At 39.2% G+C, this 24,739-nt stretch overlaps 1 protein-coding gene across 7 annotated transcripts in view; it reads right to left on the reverse strand.

Annotated features, from left to right (window-relative positions):
- Positions 1-24,739, reverse strand: part of NR2C2 (nuclear receptor subfamily 2 group C member 2) — a 102,092-nt gene that overhangs the window by 46,128 nt on the left and 31,225 nt on the right. For 5 of the 7 annotated variants that reach the window (XR_001882760.1, XR_001882759.1, XR_001882757.1 and 2 more), the window contains 2 exons: positions 777-887; positions 131-187 (listed from right to left, as the gene is read on the reverse strand). Coding sequence is in view for 2 of the 7 variants with exons in the window: in XM_017859199.1 (XP_017714688.1) it covers positions 131-187; positions 777-887 (168 nt within the window). In the remaining 5 variants the exon portion in view is untranslated. The remainder of the gene's footprint in view (positions 1-130; positions 188-776; positions 888-24,739) is intronic. The other 2 variants (XR_001882761.1, XM_017859200.1) reach the window with 1 other exon arrangement.

Here is a 24,739-nt window from a genome sequence, read left to right on the forward strand (position 1 = left end):
GGAGAAAAACAGAAAAATCAACAGTTATAACTGGTTTTTTGATTCAGCTTGTTGAGATAACAATAAATCTTTGTCATCAATATATTATCCCTTCCTCCCAGCTTTTTGCCTACAAGCTTGATACACCTACCTTCTCTTTGTTCAAAGAGGTGAAAACACTCAATGGGCCAGAGGCAGGTTCAGAGCCCTAGGGAAGACAACTTCCCATAAGTGAATATCGATTAGTTAATAACAATATTAATAATAATAGTTATTATATAATTAGTACATATTGAACATTATTATGTGTTAGGCACCATTCTAAGCACTTTATAAGCAATATCCCTTTGATTCTTCATAATAACTTCGTGAGGCAAATAACTACTATTATGTATATTTTCCAAATGAAGAAAGTGAGGCATTAAAATGTTAATTGACCAAGGTCAAAAAAGCTAAGTGGGGCACTGGATTTGACTTCAAGTAGGGGCCCTTGCTCTCAATCACAGTACTAAGATATGCGGCCTCTCAATTTGGAAGCAAATAAGTAATAAAATGGTACTTCATCTCAATAGTTTGAAACAACAGTTCAGGCTTTTGCTTTACATGTAAGTTGGTTAAATAAATGTAAGCATTTTTTATTTTTTTTTAAAGAATCGATGAAGTTGTATTGTATTTGATGCCTAAAAGGCACAACTCCTTAGTGAAACCCTTAGGAAGGTTTGTTTTTGGAAAGAGTTCAGGAAAGGCAGAGTTGCCTTTGGCAGATAGGTGGAATGAAGTGGGACTGGTGCAGGTACCTGAATGCGCTGAGGTGAGGCTACAGCAGAGTCGGTGGAGATTATCTGGATGCGTGGGGAGGGGCTGGTCATCCCTGGAGATTCCGGCCGAGAGGTCTGTGTACGTGTTACCTGTGGGCGAGAAGTGGGCTGGATCATAAGGGGGTTCAGAATGATGCTCAGAGGTGGCCTGAAGACCATGCCTCTTGCTTTCACTGTGGCCTGGAGTGATAAACTTGTATGGTTCTGAGGTTGGACCCAGAAGGATGACAAAGGAATCAATGAGATGTTGCTACAGGGTGTCCCCCAGAAAAATACAATCTTAAAACAGCTGTTCCTAATGTTGGAAATGCAAGAAGAAACCAAAGGAATTTGCAATTCTGCTCTGCACACTTTAATAAAGTAAAAACCTACCAAAATAACATTTTAAAGATGATCTTTGAATGTTATCCCTGTCTCCAAAGCCACCTGTAAAACATTCCTTTAATATGATGGTTTCCCAAGAAAGGCTCTCACAACACAGCAGGGGATGACAAACAAAACCGACATTACACTGAAAACTACTGGGATTAGTACTTATAAAAGGGTTCTGGTAATTTCTCAGCCCCAATGGGATGGAGCTGGGAAAAGCCTGTCAGGACCACAGGGTCTGAAATTTAGTCAATACTTATACCAAAGGCAAGGTTCAGGTGCTAGGTGGTCACCTGGATATTTGAAGTGGACAGATATATTTTTTCTTGATAGAAAGTGTATTGTGGCTGGCTGTGGCGGCTCACACCTAAAATCCCAGCACTTTGGGAGGCTGAGGCAAGAGGATCACTTAAGGTCAGGAGTTTGAGACCAGCCTGACCAACATGGTAAAACCCTGTCTCTACTAAAAATACAAAATTAGCCAGGCATGGTGACGTATGCCTGTAATCCCAGCTACTAGGAAGGCTGAGACAGGAGAATTGCTTGAACCCGGGAGGCAGAGGTTGCAGTGAGCCAAGATCGCGCCACTGCACTCCAGCCTGGGCGACAAGAGTGAAACTCTGTCTCCAAAAAAAACAAAAAAGAAAAAAGAAAAAAAAAGAAAAAGGAAAAACCCCCCAAAAACAAAACCACAATAATCAATTGTATTTTTATATATTAGCAATGAGCAATCTGAAAATGAAATTAAGGAAGCAATCCCACTGACCACGCATCAAAAAGGATAATATATTTAGAAATAAAATAAATTTCACAAAAGAAATGCAAGATTTGAATACTGAAAACTACAAAATATTGCTATGAGAAATTTAAAACACCTAAATAGGCCGGGCACGGTGGCTCACGAGGTCAAGAGATCGAGACCATCCTGGCTAACACAGTGAAACCCTGTCTCTACCAAAAATACAAAAAATTAGTCGGGCGAGGTGGTGGGCGCCTATATCCCCAGCTAGTAGGGAGGCTGAGGCAGGAGAATGGTGTGAACCTGGGAGGCAGAGCTTGCAGGGAGCTGACACTGCACCACTGCACTCCAGCCTGGGCGACAGAGCAAGAATCCGTAAAAAACAGAAACAAAAACAAAAACGCTAAATAAACAGAGAGACATTTGTGTTCATGGATTGTAAAACTTAATATTGTTAAGATGGTGATATTCCCCAAATTGATCTACAGATTCAATGTAATCCCTATCAAAATTTCAGGTGCTTTTTTGCATAAATTGACAAAATGATCCTAAAATATGGGAATGAATGTGACCTAGAATATTCAAAACAATCTTGAAAAAGAATGAAGTTGGAGGACTCACACTTCCTTATTTCAAAACTTATTTACAAAGCTACAGTAGTTAAAACCGTGTGGAATCCAGCAATCACACTTCTGGGTATTTACCCAAAAGATTTGAAATCAGTTTGTCGAAGAGATGTCTGCATTCCCATGTTCTTTGCAGCACTGTCTGTAATAGCCAAGTTACATAATCAACCAATATGTCCATCAATAGATGAATGAATAAAGAAAATGTGGTATATACACACAATGGAATACTATTCAGCCTTTAAAAAGAAGGAAATTCGGTCATTTCTGACAACACGGATGGAATTGGAGAACATTATGGTAATGAAATAGGCCAGGCACAGAAGACAAATACCACATGTTCTCACTTAAATGCAGAATCTAAAAGAATCAAACTCATAAAACCAGAGTGAAATGGTAGTTACAGAGGCTGAGGGGCAGGGGGAATGGGGAGATGAAAGGTCAAAAGGTACAAAATCTCAGACAGGAGGAATACTTTTATTTTTTTTTTAGATCTATTGCACAGCATGGCGAATATAGTTAATAAAAGGCTAGTGTACATTTCAAAATTGCTAAGAGTAAATTTCAAATGTTCTCATGGCAAAAATAAGTATTTAAGGTGATGGATATGTTAATGAGCTTGATTTAATTTTTACACATTGTACTCATAGATCATAACATCACTTTGTACTGTAAATATATGCAATTATAAACTCCTTGTAACTTATTTAAAAATTGCAGTACTGGTATAAAGACAAGACATACAGACCAAAGGAATATAACAGAGAACGCAGAAATAAACTCTCACGTGTATGTTCAAATTTGAGAAAGGTGCCACAATAATTCAATAGGCAAAGAACAGTCTTTGACAAATGGTGATGGGACAAATGGAAATCAAACGCAGGGGAACAAATCTGGACACCTACCTTGCACTATTACAAAAAAAAAAAAATCAAAATGGATCAAAGATCTACATGTAAGAGTTAAAACTATAAAACTCTCAGAAAACACAGGTGTAAATTTTTGTGAACTTGAATTAGGTGATTCTTAGACGACACCAAAAGCGAAAGTAGCACAAGAAAAATTAGAAAATAATCATCAAAACGAGAAACTTTTTTTTTTTTTTGGGACAAGATCTCTTACTCTGTCACCTGTGCTGGAGTGCAGTATCACAATTATGGCTCACTGCAGCCTCATCTTCCTGGGCCCAAGCAATCCTCCCAACTCAGCTTCCTGAGTAGCTAGGATGACAGGTGTGTGCCACCATGCCCTGCTAATTTAATTTATTTTGTTGTTTTGTTTCTGAGACAGAGTTTCACTCTTGTTGCCCAGGCTGGAGTGCAATGGTGCAATCTCGGCTCACTGCAACCTCTGCCTCCTGGGTTCAAGTGATTCTCCTGCCTCAGCCTCCCAAGTAGCTGAGATTAAAGGCATGAGCCACCACGCCCGGATAATTTTGTATCCTTAGTAGAGTCGGAGTTTCTTCATTTTGGTCAGGCTGGTCTCCAACTCCCGACTTCTGGTGATCCACCCGCCTCGGCCTCCCAAAGTGCTGGGATTACAGGTGTGAGCCACCGTGCCTGGCCGTAAAAAAAATTTTTTTTTTTTTGAGACAGGGACTCACTCCTGGATGCCCAGGCCAGAATGCAGGGGCATGATCTTGGTTCACTGCAGCCTCAACCTTCCAGGCTCAAGTGATCTACCCACCTCACGCCCCCAAGTAGCTTGGACTATGGGCGTGCACCACCTAATTTTAAACTTTTTTGCAGAGATGATGTCTCCCTATGTTGCCCAGGCTTGTCTCAACTCCTGGTTAAAGTGATCCTTCCTCCTTGGCCTCCCAAAGTGTTGGGATTACAGGTGTGAGCCAGCATACCTGAACCCAAACTAATGAGTTTTGTGTTTCAAAAGACACCATCGAGAAAGTGAAAAGACCACCTATAAAATGGGGGGAAAAAAGTGCAAATCATGTATCATTACAACTTAATAACAAAAAGACAAAAATCCCAATTTAAAAATGGGCAAAGAGTTAAGACATTTCTCCTAGAAGATATACAAATGGCCAATAAGCACAGGAAAAGATGTTCAAAGGTCATTAGTTGTTAGGGAAATGCAAATCAAGACCACGATGAGATACCACTTCATATCCACTAGGATGGCTACAATGTAAAAGATAGACAATAACAAGTATTGGTGAAAATGTGGAGATGGGAACCTTCATACACTGCTGGTAGTAATGTAGAATGGTATAGTTACTTTGGAAAACAGTCTGGCTGTTCCTCAAAGTTAAACACAGAGTTGCCATGGGACCCATAATTTCACTTCTAGGTATACACTCAAGACAAAGAAAAACATATGTATACACAAAAGCTTGTATACAAATGTTCACAGCAGCATTAGTGATAACAGGTAAAAAGTAGAAACAACTCAAATATCTCTCAAATGACGAATGGATAAATAAAACATGGTATATCCATGTAATGGAATATTATTTGGCAATAAAAAGGAATGAAGTGCTGATACATGCTACAACATGGAAGAATCAGCCACAAAAGACCACCATATATCGCATGATTGTATTTATTTAAAATTCCAGAATGGGCAAATCCACGGAGACAGAAAGTAGATCAGTGGTTGCCCAGGTGATAGGGGAACGGGAGTAGCAAGAATAATTGTTAACAGATGTGGGTTTTTTAGTGGGGGCATGATGAAAATATTCTGGATTTAGACAGTGGTGATGGTTGTATATGCTTGTGAATGTACTAAAACCCACTAAGCTGTCCATTTTTAAAAAATGAATTTTATGGTATGTCAATTATTATCTCAATTTGATAAAATATTATCAATTAATTCATTACTGGGCTATTAAATTTTTTTCTTTCATAAGCATACATTTTAACAACAACAAATTCACTACAATGAAGTCAACAGAATCGCACATTTTTACAGTGACTTTTAGCTTAAAAAATATGGATTAGCTCTCTCTTCACTAAGAAATAGGCAGGACAAGTACAACCATTTTATAGGAGGTATGGTGAGGCTCAGATCCTGCAAGGTATGTCTCCCAGGATCATGTACATATAATGGCTGGCTCTGTTTATTTGTAACTGAAAAGAAAAGGCTGGCCACTTTATCAGAGTATATTCATTGAATCCTTTAACAATGAACATTTAAATTTTTGGTTGAGTCTATTAGTTTGCAAGTTAATTCTGACAGTTTCAGATACATTTACGTGTTGCTTAAAGACAGGAATATGTTCTGAGAAATGTGTCATTAGGTCATTTCATCGTGTGAACACGATAGCGTGTACTTACACAAACCTAGATGGCATAACCTACTACACATCTAGGCTATGCGGTACGGCCTATTGCCCCTAGGCTACAAACTTGTACAGCATGTGACTGTGGTGAATACTATAGCCAACTGTAACACAATGCTAAGTATCTGTGTATCTAAACATAGAAAAAGTACAGTCAAAATGCAGTTATAATCTTATGGGACTATCTTCCTTCCTATAGGCACTCTGGCACTGACAGAAATGTCATTATATGGTTCACATTTGGTTTGTGACTATATTGAGAATTCTTCACTGGCAGAATAATAGGCCAAATTTTGGCTCACGTCCTTACTTTACTTGCAAGAAGTTTTAAAGTCATCAGCATTATTGGAGTACCCACAGGCTATGGAATCTGACAGACCTGGACTTTGAAACTTGTACTATCACCTTAAATAAGTCATTTAAACCCCTAACCAGGCGCGGTGGCTCACGCCTGTAATCCCATCACTTTGGGAGGCCGAGGAGGGCAGATCACGAGGTCAGGAGATACGAGACGCGCATCCTGGCTAACATGGTGTGTGTTTAACCCCGTCCTCTACTAAAAATACAAAAAATTAGCTGGCGTGGGGCAGGCGCCTGCTTAGTCCCAGTGCTACTCGGTGAGGGCTGAGGCCAGGGCAGAATGGTGTGAAGCCTGGGAGGCAGAGCTTGCCAGCAAGGGAGATCGGCCTGCCCACTGCACTCCAGCCTGGGGGACAGAGCGAGACTCTGTCTCAAAAAATAAATAAATATATAAATAAATCTTCTAACAGCGAATATGTGAAACTTCAAAATTTCCTCAAATTCAACATGGACATATTGTTACTACTTTATGGCACTGGTGTGGAAGTTAATGAATAATAAGTTAAACATTAGTTACCTTCAGCAAATGGTAACTGATACTTCATAAACCTTCTGAAAATTTTTCTAAACCTAAGTTATAAACACTACATAAGTGTCTCTGGTACACATAATACAATGTGCTAATGTGTCTCTCAAACAGAAAATTCTTTATATTTTATTTTAAAATATAATATTAAATCCAACCTCATATCATATATAAAAATTAAAAAAAAACCGGTGCAAATCCTCATGACCGTGGATTAGGCAATGGTTTCTTAATATATTACACTTGAAACAAAAGCAACAACAACAAAATACATAAAATGGGTTTTACCAACATTAAAATCTTTTGTGCTTCAAGACAATTAAGAAAGTGAAAAAGAAAATGGATAGAATGGGAGAAAATAATTCTCAAATCATATATTTGATAAGGGACTTGTATTCAGAATACATATGAAGAACCCTTATAACTCAATGAGAAGAAGACAAAAACCAATTACAAATTATCAAAGGGGTTGAACAGACATTTCTCCAAAGAAGATATACAAAACGGCCAATAAGCACTTGAGAAAATATTCAACATCACTGGAAATACAAATCAAAACCACAATGAGATACCACTTCACGCCCACTAGGGATGGCTACAATAAAAAAGATGCAGGATAACAAATGTTAGCAAGGTTGAGGAGAAACCAGATCCTTCACATACAGCTGGTGGGAACATAAAATGGTGCAGTCACTTTGAAAAACACTTTGGCAGTTCCTCAAAAGTTTGAAAATAGTTACTATTTGACCAGCAATTCCACTTTTAGGTGTGTACACACACACACACACACACACACACACACACACACGCGCGCGCGCAATGAAAACGTGTTCACAGAAAAACTGGTACACAATGTTCATAGCATTATTCCTAATAGCCAAAAAGTGAAAACACCCAAGTCCATTAAATGATGAATAGATAAAATGTGGTGTATCCATACGATGGCATATTATTTGGCAATAATCAAGTACTGGTACATGCTACAACATGGATAAGCCTTAAAGACATTACGCTAGGTAAAAGAAGCCAGTCACAAAAGACCATATATGATTCAATTTATATGAAATGTCCAGAACAAATACAAAAATAGAAAGCAAATTAGCAGTTGCCTAGGGCTGGGGGGTGACAGCTAAGGAGTGTGGGGTTTTTTTTGACAGGGTAATGAAGATGTTCTGGAATTAGGTATTAGTGATGGCTGCACAATATTGTAAATATACTAAAAGCCACAGAATTGTACACTTTAAATAGGTGAACTGCCAGCCTGGGCAACATAATGAAATTTGGTCTCTAGTAAACAATTTTAAAAACTAGCTGGGTTTGATGGCGTGTGTCTGTGGTCTCAGCTGCTTAGGAGGCTGAGGTGGTAGACTCACTTGAGCCTGGAGAGTCGAAGCTGCAGTGAGCTACGATTGTGCAACTTCACTCCAGCCTGGGTGACAGAATGACAACCTATCTCAAAAAAACAAAAAAACAAAGAATTGTAAGGTATATGAATTATATCTTAATAGAGCTGTGATTCTTTTTTTTTTTTTTTTTAGAGACAGGGTCTTGCTCTGTCACCCAGGCTGAAGTGGCACAATCATAGCTCGGTGCAGCCTGGAACTCCTGGGCTCAAGCGATCCTCCCATCTCGGTCTCCTGAGTAGCTGGGACTACAGGTACACTCCACCACAGCTGGCTACTTTTTTTTTTTTTTTTTTTTTTTAAGAATGAATAGGCTGGGTGTGGTGGCTCACATCAGTAGTCACAGCACTTTGGGAGGCTGAGGCGGGTGGATCACATGAAGTCAAGAGATCGAGACCATCCTGGTCAACATGGTGAAACTCTGCCTCTACTAAAAATACAAAAATTATCTGGGCGTGGTGGCATGCACCTGTAGTCCCAGGTGCTCCGGAGGCTGAGGCAGGAGAATCGCTTAAACCCGGGAGGCGGAGGTTGCAGTGAGCTGAGATTGCACCACTGCACTCCAGCCTGGCAAGAGAGCGAGACTCTGTCTTAAAAAAAAGAATAAACAACAATAACAAATTCAATCCATGGTGTAAGGGGTTGGGGTAGAGGTCATCTTTAAGGAAGAGGGTGCAGGTAATGATTGGGAGAGGGGCATAAGGAGAGCTTCTAGGCTGCAGGAAATTTCTATTCTGTTCTTAACCTGGGTGGTGAGTACATGGAAATGTTTTCTCTGTGATAATTCATTGTGTTATAAACTGATGAATTTTAAACTTAGGTATGTTGTACTACAATAAAAAGTGTTTTTTTTTTTTTAAATCAGTGCACAGATGAGTGGATAAAAAACCAAAATTTAAAACACTATTCAAAAAGTAACATATCTCAGAAACTTTTCTATGTCATTAAGACAAAGTGACAGTGGTCTATGCTTTACTTGAACCTGGTAAGCACTCACTCTGTGCCACGCTGGGGTTGTGTGCACAGGGCAACCAGATGTGGCCCTGCCTCTAGGCTGCTGTGGAGGACGAACAGCTACCGGAGAGCACAGGTTGGGTGCTGAGACTGCTATTCCTTGGCTTTGCTACCTTCCCTGAGCTACAGTTTAAACTCCCTGGATTTTGGCTTCCTCACCTGTTCAGCGATACACTTGCAAATTTTATTTATTCCATTGATATGAGAAGCCCTAAAGACCCTTTACCTGAGAGGGGGCATGGGTCATATTGGCAATGGGCTCCCTGTAGACTCAGTAATAAATTTAGATTGAGTGAACAGCCCTGAGATTCAGTGAAAAGACGATTAACTCTGGAAGTGACAGGTTAATCAGAAAATGTTTGGGAACCCCTACTCCTGAAGCCATTAGAAAAAAGGTATGTTCTAGTGGCACCAGAGGCAGTTGAGACATGGTCTTGCATGAAGGCAAAGTGATGTTATGATGGACTGCTAAGAAATTATTGCAGGTATATGAATTTAGAGTCTGATAATTATGAACAGACATCAAGGCAGGAAACTTACTTTTTTTCCTGAAACATTTCTTTTTTTTGAGATGGCGTTTTGCTCTTGTCACCCAGGCTGGAGTGTAGTGATGCAACTTCGGCTCACTGCAACCTCCGCCTCGCAGGTTCAAGCGATTCTCCTGCCTCAGCCTCCCGAGCAGCTGGGATTACAGGCACCCACCACGATGTCCGGCTAATTTTTGTATTTTTAGTAGAGACGGGGCTTCACTACGTTGGCCAGGCTGGTGTCGAACTCCTGGCCTCAGGTGATCCGCCTGTCTTGGCCTCCCAAAGCACTAGGATTATGGATGTGAGCCACCATGCTTGGCCTTTTTTTCCAGAAATATTTTATTGAGACTCATCAGCACAGCAATAAAAGTCAGTTTGGTAAAAAGGAAATAAAAATATTAGATGCATTTCTGACTAGTTGAAGTATCTCCTTTCTATTTTTTCCTGCCTAGCACCTCAGTGCCTAACGTCAGTCTTGACCTTTGCCTTACCCTATTTTCTACCCCTTTAAGCTGCTCAAGTTGCAAAGGATAGGATCACTTAGTTTATACTGTATAAATGCCAGACAACACCCAGGTGTGTGTTACACCTTGGTTAGGGCCACTTTACCTTGACAGGAAAACTGCCAGTTCAAAGGACTCAATTAAAACCATGGGCAAGCTCAGTGTGAAATGTCTTTAGACACAGGCCTTCCAAGGCATGGTCTCCAACTCATACTTAAAGGGTAAAATCATCTGTTCCATTTCACATCCTTTCTAAAGGTAACCATGCTTGCCGAACACAGAAATGTTTTACTGAACACTAAAGAGTTTAATAAAAGCCATGCTTCTCTGGCCAGCCTTTCCTGATACCCCTCAGGTTAATACAAATGCCCTCCTCTGGGCTCCCACAGTCCCTGCACCTTAGTACTGTCCACAGAGCACCAGGACATTTCCTATTTCTCTGTTTATTCCCAAGGCCAGGCACATATAAGGCCCACAATGAATGCTTAGTGAATGAACACTTAGGGAATGAATACCTTTGGGGATGAATAAGCAGTCACTGTCTTACAGTCTTTGATCCTGGGACTCCACCTGGACTTTGCTTTGCTTTACTCTACTCTTGTGCCTGTCTGCTAATTAGACACCCTGGAGGTACAGCACAACACCTGCCTTGGCAGTTCATTATATAAACCAAGGAGTATTGGCTTCCACCGACACAGGTGGGTTTATCAGGCTGTTGAAGAAGTTCATACATTTTCACCCTGGAATGAGAACGTCCTCTATTCCACAATGTCATGACATTGCTTTGACAGCAGGGTTTTTGTTGTTGTTGTTTGTTTTATAAAGAAATAATTGTCAGGAAAAATTTCTGAGGTTTACATGCAATCACTTGCTGAAAAATGAACATCCAGGCTGAAGATGATGCTCACAGGCCAGGTGCAGTGGCTCACGTCTATAATCACAGCAGTTTGGGAGGGCGAGGAAGGAAGATCACTTGAAGCCAGGAGTTTGAGTACCAGCCTGGACAACACTGCAAGACCCCATCCCTACTAAAAATCAAAAACATTATCCAGGCCTGGTGGCACATGCCCGTAGTCCCAGCTGCTTAGGAGGCTGAGGCAGGAGAAGCACTTGAGCTCAGGAGTTTGAGGCTACAGTGGCAGTAAGCTATGATGGCACCACTGTGCTCCAGCCTGGGCAATGGAGCAAGACACCATCAAAAAAAAAAAGGGGGGGGGATTAAAATAAAAAAGAAAAGCATGCTCAGTATCATGACATAATGTTTCCCCAATATTAGAGTTCTTTTTTTTTTTTTTTCGAGACACTGGCTCTGTCTCCCGGGCTGGATCGAAGAGGGCGGATCTCAGCTCACTGAAAGCTCCGCCTCCCGGGTTTACGCCATTCTCCTGCCTCAGCCTCCCGAGTAGCTGGGACTACAGGCGCCCGCCACCTCGCCCGGCAATTTTTTTGTATTTTTTAGTAGAGACGGGGTTTCACCGTGTTAGCCAGGATGGTCTCGATCTCCTGACCTCGTGATCCGCCCGTCTCGGCCTCCCAAAGTGCTGGGATTACAGGCTTGAGCCACCGCGCCCGGCCAAGAGTTTCTAAATCTATAATTTATTCTGGATTTTGGCTACAAAAAATTCTTATGGGTTATTAATAGGATAACAGAGTTACACTCTGAAAACACAGATTGTGCAGATCTAGTGTTACAAATTTCAAACAGGAACTCAGTACTTCTTAACACTCCAGTGAAATCATGAACAATGTAAACGCTTAAGTAGGGTAAAGGGTGTCAGGCAGGAGATACCTCCAGCTTGAACTGAAATGTACCACATAACCTTCACTAGTTTATTTCAAAGGACCATTAAATAGTAAGTGTGTTGAAGGGCCAATGGGCAAAGAGATTAACCCCCTTTGTGCAACAACTTGCATCAGCAAGAAGAATCCATAGGAGGCTGCTGGCTTTTACGTGCAGTTCCAGTCCTCAAAGGACTAGAACCTTACAATAACAGTGTTAAGTAAAGAACTACTTCTCTTGATGATATATATATCTAGCTCTTCTTTACAGTAAAGCCAATGAGGGAATGAAATCTAAATATTATAAACCAGCATCATTTATATCAGAATTGATTAGACAGTTTTGAATTTTACAGTTGGTAACAGAGATTTTAAAAAGATAAAACTTAGTGCTAAATTTCTTGTCACAAAAAAACAAAAATCCCGAGTCAACAACCACTCCCCACAATTATGTAAAACAATGAGATATTCAAGAGCAATATGGTTCATAAACTGTTCACAGGCCGATTAACCTGCCAAAAACAACAAACAACTTTTGCCCCACCTAAATTTACCCAGCATATTCAAATACAAGTTCCTATGAAGAAACAATTTGCTAGGAGCTTCGCATAGCAAGGCATTAAATTGAATTTCTTCAAATATACAATAGGTGTCTAAATCCACTGCTATTATACTAACTGCTGTAAAAATAAGTGCCTACTGAAATACACTGCATTACAGGGAGGCTTCTCTCAGAAACACAGGGAAAGAGAATAGACTTCGATACTGCAGTCTTGTTTTCTTTAGGACACTCACACTTACCATGCCAATGGCTCCCTGCAGCTTTATTTATATTTTTTCTCAGCAACCTCCCAGGCCAAAGGTTGGTTGAGGGAACTCACCGGCATTTGCTTTCAAACCCTGCTAGTGCAGATTCCATTCACCAAAACCAGACAGGGCTGTTTAAAGATGCCCTCTCTGTGACCCAGCTCTGTGGAAGGTCAAGTACACTATCACTGCCTGTAACCAAGGAAGCAAAATCGACGTGTTCTTGCTGTTTTGCCAGCTGCTGAAACAGTTTGTCTAATAATATGACTAATTGCTTCTAGGGAAGACGTACTCTGCTTTACAAAGTTCTCCCTTCACCTAGATTGTTGACATTGTTAAACTCTCTCTCCCTCTACCCCTTTCCCCTTAAAGATCACCTTTCCTCAACTGAAAGTTCACAAGAATGTTACCATGGAGTCCAACCAACTCAAAACATTTTTAAACCTCCAAGGAGAGGAGGGAAGACTTGGAAAGCCCAGAAACACCACGTTCTGCATATAGCATCTTCAACCTAACAGTGCAGTAATCTAATATTCTTCTTCTTTTTATTAAATAAAGACAAGGTCTGGCTCTGTCACTCAGGCTGCAGTGCCAGTGGTGCAATCATGGCTCACTGCAGCCTTGACCTCCTGGGCTCAAGTGATCCTCCTGCCTCACTCAGCCTCTCAGAGTAGCCAGGACTACAGGTATGTGCCACCACACCCCGTAATTTTCTTCTTTTTTTTTTGTTTTGAGATGGAGTCTTGCTCTTGTCGCCCAGGCTGGAGTGCAATGGTGCAATCTCGGCTCACTGTAACCTCCACCTCCCGGGTTCAAGCGATTCTCCTACCTCCACCTCTTGAGTAGCTGGGATTACAGGTGTCCGCCACCATACCCTGCTAATTTTGTATTTTTGGTAGAGACGGGGTTTCACCATGTTGGCCAGGCTGGTCTCAAGCTCCTGACCTCAGGTGATCTGCCTGCCTCAGCCTCCCAAAGTGTTGGGATTACAGGTGTGAACCACCGCACCAGGCCAAATTTTTTCTTTAATTTAGTTTTTGTAGACACAGGGCCTCACTATGTTGCCCAGGCTGATATTCGAACTCATGTGATCTTTCCACCTGGGCCTCTCAAAGTGCTGGAATTACAGGTGTGAGCTACCATGCCTGGCCCTAATAGTCTTAAAGATAGGAGGTCTTTGCAAGTTCCTCTTTCACTTAAAGTGCAGGCAATAATATACGGACTGTATTACATACAAAAGACCCACAAGAACAAAACTGGGCTCATTTAACCATATTCACCCAACATGCACCAGGCATATGAATAGAGGATTGAGTTCTGGACTCAGAAGCCTCCCATTCTGGCAGGAAGATGGGCATATGTAGTCAGAGCAAATGAAGAACACTATAATAGGTCCATAGAATGATTTCAAGTCTAAGTCCCACCCCTTCCCCAAAGCCACTGAGGGGATGGAACTCCTGAAGTCACAGTGCATTAGTGGTGAGGCTGAAACTAACACCTAGGTTCTCTGGTTTTGAGACAAGAGCACCTGCCACTAAGGTAGGCTGCAGCCCCTTGATGGACATGGGGACTCACTACTTGGTTTTTATACCTCAACAACGGATATGAAGTGAATGCTGACCAATCAGCAAAAACAAACAAAACAAAAGCCTAGGGGAAGAGTAGGAGGAAAGAACTGTTACAGATACTTACTTTTACATAGGGTGGAGAAGGAGGTTGAAAGAAAAAATTTGAGAATAAATTCATGCTGCAATAAATGATGAAATTTCCACTCCAGAAGTTTGTATGCGTACTAACATAAAACAATTTATGGTGAAATAAATATGTAATTTGTTCTCAGATTCTAGCACAAACCCAGGCACTGCTATCCAAAAGAGAAAAAAAATTAATCAAGAGGGGGAAAAAAAGAGATGATTGTCCTTTGAGTAGATGAGAAATCCCTTCATCTCAACAACTATTTAAAGTTCTAAGAAACACAACACTTTATTCACTAGTAAGTGAATAAGTACAGCCAATAAATGTGCTTAATGTATGTGTAAAAGGAAAGATTAATACAAGGAAGCAAAAAGTTCCAAGACTAAACTATTGAGGTCAAGAGATCTGGTCCTTTATAATCAGAATTTGCTCATGTTCTCTGACCTGATAGTTATACTTCTGGGAATCCACCTTATACAAATTATCCTAAACATAGAAATGGCTTTATCAGTGTGTGGTCCTAAATTCTTTTTCTAGGAAATATAAGAATTCCCTCTCCCAGGGGTTTGGGTGAGGCAGTGCCTTTCTCTACCTGTAAAAACAGACAATGCCAGATATTTGCAGTCCTGCTTCCCCTGGAAGAGAGCATGGGGTCAATCAGATTCACTGGTCTCACAGACTTGGCACTGGTAGCTGGAGGTCCATCTCCAGGCTTTGTGGTACTGGCTGTACAGCCATGGTTTCACCAGACTGGCTCTGCAGCGTGATTCGGGGTGTTGTTCCGAGCTGCAGAGCTACTTCTCCAGTCCTCCCACTGTAAAGTTTATCTGTCTGTCTATATATACATCTGTCTGTTCATCTGTGCATCTTTTCATCCTCACGTGAATATACTATTAATTTATAACACAGAAAGATCAAAAGCGTCCCAAACTAGGAGACAGTTTAGCAAATTATGCTATGTTTCCGGGATACAGAAAAATAATGATCAAAGCAGGTTATGTGGCAACCTGGGGAAAAGATGATGGTATTTATTCTGTGTAGTAACATTTTATAAAAACACAAGACACAAAGTTATATGCACACTGTGATTACAACCAGATGATATGCATGTGAGAAAAGAGCAAAACATTTATTCATTCAATAAACGTATCTTGATTGCTCACTGTGTTCCAGGCACTGTATTTTAGGCACTGGGAACATAACAGCAAATGAAACAAAGTTCTGGTCTTCCTGGAATCTACATTCTAATGTGATAAACAAATTAAGTATATATGTTTGTAGATAATGAGAAGCATTATGGAGAAAGACAAGTACGAGTAAGGAGATTAAGAAGTGACAGAGGTAGAGGTGGAAATGATTATTTTTACGCAGTATGGTAATCAATTCACAACTTTTATAATTAATTTAAAAAAAAACTTTGTAATACAAGGCTACCTTTTAAAACCTGCAAATATTGCTACAAATTAGCACTAGGAATGATCTTATTTTCTACCCCACATCTGAAATTACTGGTGTCCTTCACATTTTTCTTCACTTTTAAAAGAAAAACTTGGCAGCATGGTGGCTCATGCCTCTAATCCCAGCACTCTGGGAGGCCAAGGCAGGAGGACTGCTTGTGCCCCGGAGTTCAAGATCCCCTGGGTAACACAGAGAGGCCTCATCTCTACAAAAAATAAAAAAACTAGCTGGGTGTGGTGGCATGTGCCTGCAGTCCCAGCTACTTGGGAGGCTGAAGTGGGAGGACTGCTTGAGCCCAGCAGACTGAAACTGCAGTGAGCTGTGTTCCTGCCACTGCATTCCAGCCTGAGTGGCAGAGTGAATAAAAAATAAATAAAAATTTTTCTTACCTATCTAAGAAATAACACGGAAACTTTTTTTTCTTGGTAAAACGAGGTATAAAAGTCTACTGTGAAATATAATTATCAGTCTCCTTGCCTATTAAATAATTGCTACTAAAGATTTAAAAAAACCAGGCTGCTTCTGCAATTACAAAGCTAACCTGAATCATCCTGGTGGGCAGCTGATTACACGGAAACACACTACACTTAGAATTACGTTCACGTTTGGGTGGCACTCCTATTAACAATTTCCCTGGAGAAATCAAGTTCAATGCTCAACCTGTGACCCTGAGTAAGATGTTACCTTCTCCCACAGCAGATGCTAATTTTTGATTTTTTATTCTGGTAGACAAAATGGTTTCATTTTCTAATTCTCTATTTTCTGTGACCAATAAAAGGATATGCTTTCCAAGGTCTTTTTAAAAGTATCAGACACTAAAGGTATACCTCACATACAGATTTCAAGAAAGGAGATGTTTTCTATGACATAATGTCATTACTCTGTGGCAAGACATACCGTAAGAAATCATTATGGCACAACACTTCCACATAAGGTATAGATCTTTTGCAAGGGCATCATGCTTCCTCAATTTTCTCCTTAATAATTCCTCCTATCAACTGTTTTCATCATATTATAAGTAAGTCCAGTCTCACCTATTCTAACATTAATTCCATTTAACATTTATTCCAGCTGACTCTCTACATTTCATCTACAAAACAGTTGTATCTTCTTAGTACCCTTATTTAAGTACGTACTTACTTAAGAAGTATGTGACTTATCTGTTCTATCATCTTTAGTAGTTATGCCTGAGCATTTACACGAAATACATATTATTTCATAATAAGTTGCTTTCCTTTTATTTCTCCTGAATATAATTATTATATATTGATTTTTGTAAGTTATTTGCACATGAATGCTTATATTTTTTATGAATATCACCTTGGTACAGTAAAAGGGTCTTTTAAAAATACTGTTTAAAAAGGGGGCACTGAGTCTGAAGGAACTGGAATCCCCTAAGAGGAAGGATCTCACGGTATGTACTCGATGCATACCTGCTGAATTAATAACTGATCTAGTTAATGGTGCTACTTCTTGCATATGAAGTTATGTGACTGTTAAAAAACTGTTGGGGGGGAAAAAAAACCCTTAGAAGACACACTTTGACCCAGACAGCTTTTAATTTCAAATTCTACTTCTAGTCTAGAGAGACAGACACTCCCACATATGAGCCCAAGGAGGCATATATGAAGATGTCCGTCACAGTACTATTTATGCTTGAGAAAATCTGGGAAAAACTAAATATACATCTAATTGGAAAATACTTCAATGTGCAAACTTAAATGTGTGTCTTAGAGGGGTAGCTAAATAAGTATAGCTGTAATCTATAAAATATTATATGAGAGTAAAAAGGAATTATGTATATCTCTAAATCTGAGACAGTTAAAAAAAATCAGCTTTCAGAACATCATAACCAGTGTGATTCCATTTAGTTTAAATTTTAAAAACCTATATATTTCTATAGCTACATAAACACGGATGTAAATACCTACAAAATTCTGGAAGAAAACATAAACTAAAAATAAATTAAGCCAATTTCAAAGAATCAGTATCATAAAGACCAGATCCTCTGATTACATCGTGATGAAGTTAAACATAACAAAAACGTTATTAATCACAAATGTAAAACCCAGAGCTATAAAACTTTTAGTGAAAAAACAGGAGAAAAATGTGACCTTGGATTAGGCAGAGATTTTAAATATGACATTAAAAGCATGATTCATAAAATTTTAAAATCAATAAACATCAAAACAAAAAAATTCTATTCTTCAAGAGACTGCCAAGATAATGAAAATATAAGCCATAGATTGGGAGAAAAATATCTGCAAACCATATATCTCATATAGGACATGTATCTTACCCAGAATATATAAAGAACTCCCAAAACTCAAGAAAAGAAATAACTCAATTTTAATAATAGGCAAAAGGTCTGATAAAACACTTCATCAAAGATGATATATGGATGGCAAATAATCACATGAAAAGATGTTCGACATTAGTCATTAGAGAAATGCAAATTAAAATTACAATTAAGAACTAGTACACATCTATTAGAATGCTTAAGAGTAAAAAGATGGACCATATTAAGTGCTGGTAAGGATGTAGAGCAACTAGAACTCTTCTGCACTGCTAGCAGGAATATGAACTCATACAACGACTTTGGAAAACAATTTGGCAGTCTCTTTAAAAAAAGAACCATATGATCCAGCAATTCCACTCCTAGCTATCTACCCAAGAAAAAGAAAAGTATATGTTCTCACAAAGACATACACAAATGTTCACAGTAACTTTAGTTGTAATAGTCAAAAACTGGAAGTAACCCAAATGTCCATCAACAGCTGAATGGATTAAGCTTATTTACACAACGGATACAACGTAAAATACTGATATACGCAACAACATGGATGAGTCTCAAATAACTTTGCTAAATGAAAGAATCAAGACAAAAAAAGTGGACACATTGAATGATTTAATAGAAAATTCTAGAAAATGCAAATCCATCTAAAACAATTAGAAGATCAGTGGTTGCCTGGGGATAGATGTGGCTAGAGCTATACTCAGAAGACAATATATAGTCTAATGCTTTTATTAGAAAAGAAGAAAGGCTGAGATATCAATAATTTGAGTATCTATCCTAAGAATTTACAAAAAGAATAGCAAAATAGGTGCAAAGAAAGTAGAAGGAAGGAAATAATAAAGACAAATTAATCAGTGATAAAACAACTCTGGTGAAAATGACCAAGGGGAAAAAAGAGAGATGACAAATAATATTAGGATCGCAAAGGAGATTATAACTGGAGATACTTCAAACATTAAAAATACAAAACAAGGCCGGGCATGGTGGCTCACGTCTGTAATCCCAGCACTTTGGGAGGCCGAAGCAGGCAGATCACCTGAGGTTGGGAGTTCGAGACCAGTCTGACCAACATGGAAAAACCTGGTCTCTATTAAAAATACAAAATTAGCCAGGCACGGTGGCGCATGCCTGTAATCCCAGCTACTCGGGAGGCTGAGGCAGGAGAACTGCTTGAACCTGGGAGGCGGATGTTGTGGTGAGCCAAGATTGTGCCACTGCACTCCAGCCTTGGCAAAGGGAGTGAAATTCCATCTCAAAAATAAAAATAAAAAAATAAAATAAAATAAAAAAAAAATACAAAACAAAGATGTTCTAAAAACTAGATGCCAATAAATTTGAAAACGTAGACAAAATGAATAAATTAATTTGAAGAAGATACAACTTACTAAAACTGAGTCAATCACAACTTGAAAATCCGGAAAGTCTTAACCATTAAAGAAATTCTATCAGTGGTTAAAAATCTTTCCAAGCACCAACAGTTTCACTGGTGTGTTCTATAAGCATTCAAGGACCAAATAATTCTCATTTTATGTACATTATTATAGGAGGCAGGAAAAAAGGGAACCTTCTCCCAACTCATTTTACGAGGCTAGCATAAATTTAAGAAAAATTAAAAGTTAATCTCACTCATGAACACAGATGCAAAATTCCTAAACAAAATGTGAGCAAACTAAGAATGTGTGTGTGTGTATATATATATTCTGGATTATGCTCTTTTATATATATATTATGTTCTTATATATATTTTTATATACTCATATATTTATATATATATATATGTAAGAGCATAATGCAGATTAACCTATCAAGTTGAGATTAACTGCAGAATATAAGATGGGTTTAATATTACAAAGTCGAGCTAATTTACATTAACTGGTCAAAAAAGATAAATCATATGATCATCTCAGATCATAAAAAAAAAAGCATCTGACAATTGAACTCATAGAGACAGAGAGTGGAATGATGGCTATCAGAGGCTAGGAAGGGTACTGGGGGGGATGGTTAACGGGTACAAAAATATAGTTAGATACAATGAATAAGATCTAGTATTTGATAGCACTACAGTGTAATTAGTCAGCAATAAGTTGTACATTTCAGTATAACTGAGGGAGTACAACTGGAATGTTCATAACACAAAGAAATGATGAATGCTTGAGGTAATGGATACCCCATTTACCCTGATGTAATTATTATGCATTGTATACTTGTACCAAAATATCTCATGCCCCCTACAAATATATACACCTACTATGTATTCATAAAATTAAAAATTAAAAAAAAAATTAAAAATAGCATTCGATAAAATTCAGTGTGTGCTGAATATAACAACTTTTACTCCAATGTCCACAATCGAATAAAGGCTCATAGCAAATTGTTGAAATCATTCCTTTTAAGATGAGGAACAAAGCAAGGATGTCTGCTATCAACACTTCCATTCAACACTGTACTGGAGATCTCTGCCAGAATAAGGCAAGACAAAAACACAAGGATTGGAAAGAAAAAGATAAGACTGTCATTAAATCATAGATAACATAAAAATCTAAATGAATTTATTAGAATTCGTAAGAGCAAGATTGTTAAAAAAATCTATAAACAAAATCATTTACATTTCTATACACCAGTGAGAGAAAATAAAATTTTAGTAAGATATTTACAAATAGCATCATAGAACATAAAACATTGGGAAATCAAAGATGTGCTTAATTTTTGCAGGAAAAAATCAAAGAAAATTTAAATAAATTCAAAGATTTTCCCTGATGGATTCGGAGACTCAATATCATGACATCAATTCTCTCTAAATTGATTCATTTAAGTATTTGCAATTCCAATTTTAAAAAGTCAGCAGTCAACAGGTTTTTGTTTCTGTATGTGTATAACCCTAACAAGTTGTTAATTTAAAAATTTAGAATGGGCACAGTGGCTCACAACTGCTTGAGCCCAGGAGTTCCAGACCAGTCTGGGCAATATAGCGAGAACTCATCTCTACAATACTAAATAAATAAATAAATAAATGGCTGGGTATGGTGGCGCACACCTGTAGTCCTAGCTACTTGGAAGGCTGAAGTGGAAGGACTGCTTGAGTCCAAAAGTTTGAGGCTGTAGTGAGCTACGACCCTGTCGTTGTACTATAACCTGGGCGACAACGTGATGCTGATATTGAATGTCAACTTGATTGGACTGAAGGATGTAAAGTATTATTCCAGGGTGTGTCTGTGAGGGTGCTGCCAAAAGAGATTAACATTTGAGTCACTGGACTAGGAGAGGCAGACCCACCCTCAACTGGGTAAGCACCATCTGGTTAGCTGCCAGTCCAGCCAGGATAAAAGCAGGCAGAGGAACATGGAAGGGCTAGACTGGCTAGGTCTTCCGGCCTCCATCTTTCTCCTGTGCTGGATGCTTCCTGAACTTGAACATCGAACTCCAAGTTTTTCAGCTTTCAGACTCCTGGACCTACACCAGTGGCTTGCCGGGGGCTCTTGGGCCTTTGGCCACAGACTGAAGGCTGCACTGTCGGCCTCTCTACTTTTGAGGTTTTGGGACTCAGACTGGCTTCCTTGCTCCTCAGCTTGCAGATGGCCTATTGTGGGACTTCACCTTGTGATCATGTGAGTCAATACTCCTTAATAAACTTCCTTCTATACATACATCTATCCTATTAGTCCTGCCCCTCTAGAGAACCCTAATACAGACTTTGTCTCTTAAAAAATAAAAAAAAAAGTAAAATAAATAAAAATTTGTATTGAAGATCCTTAGACCAAGAGTATTCAAGACACTCTTAAAGATGAAGAATAAAGTTAGGGAAACTTGACCTTATTATAAATCATCATATCATATTCAAATGTCGATTCCAGGAGTCCTAAAGCCAAAACTTTAAAACTTTTGGAAGACAATTTAAGAATTACAACCATGAGAGGACAGGCGTGGTGGCTCATGCCTATAATCCCAGCACTTTGGGAGGCCAAGGCAGCTGGACTGCTTGAGCTCAGCAGTTCGAGACCAGTTGGGCAACATGACAAGATCCTATCTCTAGTAAAAATTCAAAAAATGTGCTGGGCATGGTGGGCGCCTGTGGTACCAGCCACTTTGGAGGCTTAGGTGGAAGAACTGCTTGAGCCCAGTGGGGCGGATGGAGTACTTATATATCACCACTGCACCGCACTCCAGCCTGGATAACAGAGTGAGACCCTGTCTCAAAAAAAAAAAAAAGGAATTATCATCATGAAGGTTTCTGAAACAAGATATAGACAATGCAAACCGTGAAAGAAATGATTAATAAATATAAAATATCACAGAGTGAAGAGATAAGCTGTAAGAGAAAAGACATTTGTGGCCGGGCACGGTGGCTCACATCTGTAATCCCAGCACTTTGGGAGACCAAGGCAGGCGGACTGTCTGAAGTCAGGAGTACAAGACCAGCCTGGCCAAGATGGTGCAACTCTGTCTCTACTAAAAATACAAAAAAACTAGCCAAGTGCGGGGGCGCATGTCTATAATCCCAGCTACTCGGGAGGCTGAGGCAGGAGAACTGCTTGAACCTGGGAGGTGGAGGTTGCAGTGAGCTGAGATTGTGCCACTGTAGTCCAGCCTGGGCAACAGAGTGAGACTCCATCTCAAAAAAAAAAAAAAAAAAAAAAAAAGATATTTGCAAAGCATACAACTAACAAGCAGGTAGCAACACAAATATATAAAAATTCTTACTAATGACAAAAAAAAACCAAAACAAAAATAGGTTTAAGAACGTAATTTCTTAAGTGAAGAGGCATAAACAGTCCCTAAAATACAAAAGTATGCTCACTGTCATTAATAAATGAGGAAATGTAAATGAAAACCACACTGAGCAAAAATTTCATAACCACCTGAAGGGCAAAAAACTAGAGTGAGATCACACCATGTGTTAGCAAGAATATGAAACATCAGTAACTCTTATCCATCCAGTGTTGATGGGAACAGTGTATTAATTACTTTGGAAACAGTTTGGCATTATTAATGTTGAACATGTATATCCCCTACAATTAAGTGTTCCCCCATTAGCTCTATATACCCTAAAAGAAGCTTCTGCACAAATGTACCAGGAGACATGTACAGGAATGTCTCCTGAAGCACTACTCCTAATATCACTCCCATCCTGCCACCCCCACAAAAGCACAGATGAACAATCCAAATGTCCACAAGTAATAGAATCAATACTTGATGGTATATTCATATAACAGAAAACTATTCCTAGTGAAAATAAATCAACTTGGAGATTCATATATCAACATGGATAAATCTCAGAAACAATGCTGAACAAAAGATACAAGCCACAGAGAAGAATACATATAAAATAACTACTTTTAAAGTTTAAAATTAAAAAACATGTATCATTTAGGAATATACATACAGGTGGTGAAAGTCACGGATGAAAGCAAAAAAAAAAAGGTTCAAGAAAATTCAGCACAATGCTGATACGCTGTTACTAAAGAATAAGAGAAACCAAACATTACAGCTAATTCAAGTTCCCTCTCTCTGCTCCTTTTTCCCTACCTTCAGAGGACCTTCCCCACCTCTATCCAATCCATATGTACATCTGAGAGCCATGGGCTTGAACTCCAACTGATAATTTATTCAATTTCATAGGAAAAAGCAGTTAAACTTATCTACTTACTTGAAAATTGATGTTTACATCCCTGAAATGTGACATGCCAGATACATACCAAATATTACAACTTGGGAAGGTTTGAGTGCTTTTGTTAGTGATTGTTTGGAAACAACTGACACTCAAACTTGCTCAAGTGAAAAGAAGAGATTTGTTGAAAGGATACTCACAGAACCCAATCTCAATATGTACAACCAGGCTATATGGGAACTAGAGAAACCGTCAAGCAGCTTCTCTCTCCATCTCTTTCTGGGGCCACATGGTCCCAGAAACTCCTCTTTGCTTTCTTCTGAGAGTCTGGTTACTCTCCAGATTTTCTCTAAAGACAAGCTTTCCTTGCTTCTATGCTCCCTAATAATTAGATGGTATCAACTCAAGCCCTGGTCCTGTATGATCTTACAACTTCAGTGTCCAGTGCCACCTATTGCTAAACCATGTGATGAGTAGACAAGTTTTTTAACCCACGCCTGTGCCCTAGCTTCCTTAATTACGAAAAATTACAGTACAACTTGACGGGCTTTGTGTTTTTTGTTTTTTTTTTGAGATGGGGTCTCATTCTGTCACCCAAGCAGGAGTGTAGTGGTGCTATCTTGGCTCACTGCAGCCTTGACTTCCTAGGCTCAAGCGATCCTCTCACCTCAGTCTCTCGAGTAGCTGGGACCACAGGTACGTGCCACCAGGCCTGGCTAACTTTTTAATTTTTTCGTAGAGACAAGGTTTCACCATGTTGTCCGGTCTGGGCTTGAACTTCTGGGCTCAGAATATCCATCTGCCTCAGCCTCCCAAAGTGCTGAGATTATAGGTGTGAGCCACTGCACCCTGTGGCTTTATCTTAAGACTAAATAGAATGATATATGTACAGGGCTTAGCAGTGCCAAGGCAGAAAGTTTAACAGCTATTATTG

Source organism: Rhinopithecus bieti, unplaced genomic scaffold (genome assembly GCF_001698545.2).
Source record: "Rhinopithecus bieti isolate Rb0 unplaced genomic scaffold, ASM169854v2 scaffold_49509, whole genome shotgun sequence".
In the NCBI taxonomy this organism is placed as follows: Eukaryota; Metazoa; Chordata; class Mammalia; order Primates; family Cercopithecidae; genus Rhinopithecus; species Rhinopithecus bieti.